Source organism: Nematolebias whitei, chromosome 14 (genome assembly GCF_014905685.2).
Source record: "Nematolebias whitei isolate Nwh7 chromosome 14, NemWhi1, whole genome shotgun sequence".
NCBI classification, from domain to species: Eukaryota; Metazoa; Chordata; class Actinopteri; order Cyprinodontiformes; family Rivulidae; genus Nematolebias; species Nematolebias whitei.
Window position 1 is genome coordinate 1987628 of NC_056511.1, and position 6671 is coordinate 1994298.

General features: G+C 39.8%; 1 protein-coding gene across 1 annotated transcript in view; it reads right to left on the reverse strand.

Annotated features, from left to right (window-relative positions):
• Window positions 1–6671, reverse strand: part of slco2b1 (solute carrier organic anion transporter family, member 2B1) — a 37503-nt gene that overhangs the window by 21931 nt on the left and 8901 nt on the right. Inside the window, exons 3-5 of the mRNA XM_037687217.1 lie at window positions 6049–6186; window positions 2538–2700; window positions 2240–2458 (exon numbers count right to left, since the gene is read on the reverse strand). Coding sequence (XP_037543145.1) covers window positions 2240–2458; window positions 2538–2700; window positions 6049–6186 — 520 coding nt within the window. The remainder of the gene's footprint in view (window positions 1–2239; window positions 2459–2537; window positions 2701–6048; window positions 6187–6671) is intronic.

The following is a 6671-nucleotide window of genomic DNA, read 5'->3' on the forward strand; positions in this document are numbered from 1 at the left end:
AAGCAGAACTTCTCCTGTGAGCAAAAAGAACAAGCAGAACTTCTCCTTTGAGCAAAAAGAACAATAAACTATAACTTCAGAAAGCAAACACGGAGTTCTCAACTTTTCTTTTTTTTTTAAAAACTCACTCATGTCTTAGTTTGAGTTGTGAAATCTGTTAAATTATTTGGGCGGCACGATGGCTCAGTTGGTAGAGCTGCTGCCTCTCAGTGAGCACGTTGCCCCGGTTCAAATCCAGACAGGGGACATTTCTGGGTGGAGTTTGCATGTTCTCTCCGTGTTGCGTGGGTTTTCTCCAGGTTCTCCAGTTTCCTCCCACAAACAATACGTGACCCCACGGTGACCCGAAAAGGATGGACGGATGAATAGAAGGAGTGTCAGAGATTTATTTGTCATATATATAATATAATAATAATAATAATGTATATATAATATAATAATAATAATAAAATAATAATATATATAATATAATAATATATATATATATATATATATATATATATATATATATATATATATACATATATACATATATACATATATACAATCTGATCTAAGATGGCTGCCACAGCTAATCACACAAAGTGTCGAGTCCTTTCAAACGTTCCTCACGAACTTCTCCAGTTGTTGTTTTGTGGCTGAGCTGAAGCATTTAAAGAGATTTCTGTCACTGAGCTCCGATTCGAGGAAAGCAAGCTGAGATCTGTTGTTTCAAGTTTCCTGCAAAGTTCAGAATCAGTTCCAGGAAACTGTTTAAAGTAGAACACTTGCGTAAACAGAGACTTCCCTCCCAGTCTGACCTGCTTTACAGCTCACAGGCTGAACTTGGGATTGTATGTTGAAGAACATGAGAAGGATAAGAACGAGAACAAGAAGAAGAAGAACAACAACAACAACAACAACAACAACAACAACAACAACAACAGCAGCAAACAAAAATATAAAAACAAGGGCTAACAAGGGCTAAAAATACCACTGATACCTACTCTCTTTCTGGCCAATGTCCGCTCACTGGATAACAAAGACGACTTGTGACAACTGAGGATGAGTGTTTCTTCGATGAAGAACTGTGTTGTTCTTTGCCTAACAGAAACCTGGCTAAAGAACAACATGCCGGACTCAGCCTTCCAGATCAATGGTCTTCAGTTATTCTGAGCGGATCGTGACCATCGGTCGGGGGGGACTCTGTGTGATCGTGAAAGAATGAAGGAAGCTGTGACTTGGGAGCTCTGTCCTGAGGAGCTTCTATGGCTGTGGTGGAGAGCGTTCTCTGCATCTGCATCACCTTGTGACATGGCAGAGGGAGGCTGCGACTGGGGAGCAGCCTTCCCACCGTCCCAGACCTCTTCACATCACGATGCAGGGGGAAGGCGTTCCGCATCATGAAGGACTCCACTCATCCTGCACACAGTCTGTTCCAGCCCCCCCTTCCCTCAAGCAGGTGGCTGAGGAGCATTCAGAGCAGCTGTCAGTGCAGAACTCGAGTTGCACTTAATTCAGCCTCATCTCACTTTTTTTAAAACTTTATTTATGCATGCGCACATGCGTGCGTGTGTGTACATGTGTATATATTTATACTCTTTTGTATTTATTTGTTTGTTAATTGTTAGGCTTCTTGATCTGGGACCTGAGTCTGAATTTTGTACAATAAACATGCAAATGTGAGCTGGTATGACAATAACGATCTTTGAATCCTTGAAGAACACGAAGAAGAACAAGGAGGAGGAGGAGGAGGCTCCTCCCCATCATCTGGCTGATGAAAGCCGCCCTGTGATTTTAACAGAAGCTGGTGTTTGTCAAACAGCTGTGAGGAGCTCAAGTCTCAGCTCTGTATTATTTGCTGCTGTTTAATAAACCGTGGTTTCAAAGGGTTGGAGCAAAGGAGAACGTGATCCAGAACCCAAGAAGGATCACAAGGACGGGTTTTCTGTTGTGGACACTCGTCAGGTTTATCTGAACTTTTCTCACTTCCCCTGCGCTCACAGCAGCTGAACAGCTTCAGACCGTTTCCCTGAACATTTACAGAACACGATGAATGAGCCGGGCTTCCGGTCCAGTCCAAACCGGTCTTTTAGTGTTAGACTAAAGGAGCGGGGTCAGAGGTCAAGAACAGAAAACCAGAAGCATCAGTTCTGAAGGAGAACTCGAGTGTTGAAGCGTGCGGGGACATTTTAATTTATCAAACCTTTTTGTTTTTAAATACAACGTCCAGAACAGGTCAGAACCGTGTGTCTCGTACCGAGGTAGAGTGGCGAGTTCTTCCGGCTGGCGTAGTCATCGATGTAGGAGATGCCGAACGGTTGGATGGGGACAGCGCCAATGCCCAGCAGTAGCTGACCCAGAAGCAGCAGGGGGTAGACCACCTGGTGGGAGGGGCTATCCACCTCCTGGCACGTCTCATTGGAGGGACGAGGAGATGTCCCAGACAGACAGAGACGGGTGTTGTTGTCTCCTGAGTCTGACGGGAAACAGAACATCGTGAGGTCCCAGTAACAACCAGCAGTCGTCATGGAAACCAGACCATGTGCGGGCCTCACAGCTTAGCCGGTCCGTGAAGTTGTACTGCTCGCTCACGAAGTGCGGCATCGCCATCATCAGCGACGCCAAACAGGCCAGCAGAGCTCCGCCCCCGATGTACCGCGGTCGGTGGACCCGACTGCCGAAGAAACTGACGAAGACGATGAGGACGATGTTTCCCACCTGGACCCAAACACAGAAATTTACAACAAAAACATATTTTTTAAAGGAATCCCTCTTTTCTTTTGTTCCACTGATGTCACACTTTTTGTTCTGCAATTAATAAAATAATCACGACTCAAACCACAAAGGAAAGGAGCGTTAAGAGCTAAAATTAGCATCAAACAGCTAAATAGTAGCCGAAAAAGTATAAAATGTTGAAATTAGCCAAAAAAAGCTGATAACAGCATAACAAGCTGAAATTAGCAGAAAAAAAATAATTAGACTGAAAGCAGCAGAAATTACCATGAAAAACTTGATCTGAAAACAGCTGAAATTAGTTAAAAAATGCTAGAAAGGTAGCTAAAAGAGTAGAACAAGCTTAAATTAGCAGAAGAAAGCATAAATAATATATGTTTGCCCAAATGGGCTGAAAGACGCAGAAATGCACAAGAAGAGCACAAAAAAGTGGAAATTATCAGAAAAAAAGCCAAAATAAGCAAAAAACTGCTGAAAAGTAGCTGAAAAAGCAAAGAAGCTTAAATTACCAGAGGGAAGTAGAGAGCACATTTTTGCTGAATTTGGTTGAAAAAAGCTGAACTGTGTTGAATAGAAAGGGGAATTAGCAGAAAAAGCTAAATTTAACATAAAACTTAAAAATTAGTAGCTGAAATAATTAAGACCAGCAGAAATAAGTTGAAAGGAGCATAACCAGCTGAAATTAGCACAAAGAAGTTAAACAGGCTAAAAGTAGCAAAAATGACCATGAAAAACATGAATTTATCTGAAAACAGCTGCAATTAACAAAAAAAGCTAAAAAGCTAGCTGAAAAGGTAGAACAAGCTGAAATAAGCAGAAGAAAGCAGAAATAACACGTTTGCCCAATAATGCTGAAAGAAGCAGAAATTAGCTCCAAAAAGTGGAACTGATTTGAAAATAGCTGAAATTAGCAAAAAAAAAAAAAAAAAAAAAAAAAACAGAAAAAAAAAAAAAAAAAAAAAAAAAAAAAAAAAAACCCAGCTGAAACGTAGCTAAAACAGCAAAAAAAGCTGAAATTTCAAGACGGAAGTGGAGAGCACACATTTTATCTGAATGAGGCTGAAAAAGGTTGAAACCCATTAAAACAATGTGGAATTAGTTCAAAAAGCTAAAATAAGCATAAAAAGCTAAATAGCAGCTGAAATTACAGAAAAAGCTGAAATAGCAGAAAAAGCTGAAATTAGCGGAAAGAAGTTAGACGAAGCCCAAAAATTTTGTAGTTAGCAGAAAGAATCTGAAAGGAGCACAAAACAGCTGAAATGAGCTGAAAGTAGCTGAAAGAAGGTTTAAATTAGCAGAAGGAAGCTGAAAGCAGCTGAAGCAGAACAAAATGTGAAAAGAGCAGTAAAAGGTTGTAAACAGAGCTAAAGATTTGAAGGATGTAAAATGAGCTCAGTTCATTTTCTATGAGACAAAAAATGTCAGAAAAGGCTAAATATTTCAAACAGCTAAAGTTGCACCAATACCAAAATTCACAGCAGGATTGTCCTGAAAGAGCTGAACGTTTTGATTCATGATTTGTTGAAATAGCAGAAAAATTGTGGAACTAAAACGATGCAGAAAAACATACTTCATCCTGTAGCTGTCTTTTGTTTCGTTTTTATGTAATTTCTTTTATTTACTGTACTTTTTCATTTTATATGCTTTTTTAATGATTGTCTACTGTTGTCATCATTCTTTGTTTAAATCAGGTTTCTCTTGTAAATGAGTCCTCGTGGCTCAATGAGATTAACCTGTAGAAATAAAGATTGAATGAATACTAAATGATTTAAGGTAATTAGAAGAAGAATATGGAATAATAAGAAATTTTTCAATTCAATTAATTTATAAAGCACCAAGTCACAACAGAAGTCGTCTCAGGGACTGAACAGAAACACTCATGTATAAAATAATAATTGAACATTATTTATCTGAGGAGCAGCTTTGAGTTTAACTCCATCACTGAACTCTCATCTTGAACAAGCATGAAGGCGACAGTGGAAAGAAAAACTCCCTCATGAGGAAGAAACCTTTAGCAGAACCAGGATCAGGACAAGAGGACCATCTGCTTCGACTGGCTGGGTTTGTATAACTGTACAACTGTACATAAATGTACTTATACAGCTCCTTTCTATCTTATCGAGATACTCAAAGCTCTTTACAACAATCTGTGCCTCATTTACACATTCATTCAGCACTCTACAGATCTCTACAAAACTAATTGAACAAATCATTCTAAAGAGACTAATCAGAGCTTTATCACATTCATACACCGATGGGACACACATCGAAGGCAACGAGGGGTTCAGTGTCTTGCCCAAGGACACTTCGGCATGTGACTGCTGGTGGATTCGAACCCCCAACTCTTGCATTGGAGGACGACTGCTCTAACCACTCAGCCACAGCTGCCCTCAAATAGACACCTGTCCATTGTCAGAGGCCATGAGAATATAATTAGTAACTTTCATCAGTGCAGATTCAGTGCATGTGGTGAACTCTAAACCCTGACTGAAACTCTTCAAACAGATTATTTCTTTGCAGATGATTACATAACTGACCAGCAACTATTTTCTCTAGAATTTTTTTTAGAGGAAACTTAGATTAGATATAGGTCTATAATTGGCCAGGATTCCTGAGTCAAGGTTATGTTTCTTAAGTAAAAGTTTAATTACAGCAATCTTAAAGCTCTGTGGTACGTAAATGTTTACTGCATTTGAAACAAATTAAGCATATCCAAGACGTGGTTATTAATTTAGGGCAATACATCCTTAAACAGTATGGTTGGGATGGGATCTAGCAGACATGTGGATGGTTTGGATGAAGTTATTATTTTTGACAATTCAGAGCTCAACAGGACAAAAACTGTCCAAACATAAATCAGGTTCTAGTGACATTTTTAGAGTTGTCTCATCTGACACAGAACCAGAGGTGATAGTAGGAATGTTGGTTTGAATTGTTTTCCCTAATTAAAACAAATTTTATTTATAAAGAATTTCATGAAGTCATCACTACTTATAGTTGTAGGGATACATGAATCAACAAAGATAGGATTTTTCATTAGACTAGCTATGGTACTGAAAAGTATTATTAAATATAAATATTAAAGATAAATATAAATATTAACAGGATCACAATAGTGTCAATGCTTCATATTATCTGCTGTTCTTGAACCTTCGGGAGACTTTTCAGCCTCAGCAGTCAACATTATAACTAATTAATTAACTATACCTACATAGTTAGTACTCTGGATAATTACTGGTTCCATGGCTGACCCAGTTGGTCAACGGGGGTGTCAATCAAAAGACATGACCTTTACAGACATTTTGAGACCATGGTGTTCACGTTTGACCCAACCTCATTGAAGGAGGCGAGGATCCCAGACTTCTGGCTGGAGAGGCCGTAACGCCTCTCGATGGTGGAGATGGAGCTCTTCATGTAGCCCGACACCAACAGCTGGGCCAGCTGCAGTAGACTGTGGCAGAACACGAAGAACTGCGGGGACAGAAACAAGACGAGTCAACTCCAACAAACATCTGGACCAACAGAGAAGGTCCAGAACGTACTGATCCAACCCTCCATCCTTCCAAGCAGATAGAGGTTCAGGAAATACAGTATATGTGACCCCCCCCCCCACACACACACAAAAAAAACGTCTGGAGAACTGCTGTTCTGGATCACTTTATGTCATATCTGCGTGTTTCTTCTCTTTTGTTCTTCAACTAAGACTAAGTAAGTTTTATTTTACTCCTTGTCTGTCTGTATTTGGGTCTTATCCAGCACTGACATGTTACCAGATTCAAGTCTGGATCATTGGAAGGAAAGCAGAGAGAGGCGGGACTGCATCAAGACTTTTGCACAGAGTTGTATGTGTTTGAATGAAACAGTCGATTGATCTGAGGCTACAATTCAATTTATTTATATCACTCCAAGTCACAACAGGAGTTATCTCAGGGCCCTGAACAGAAACATTCATATAC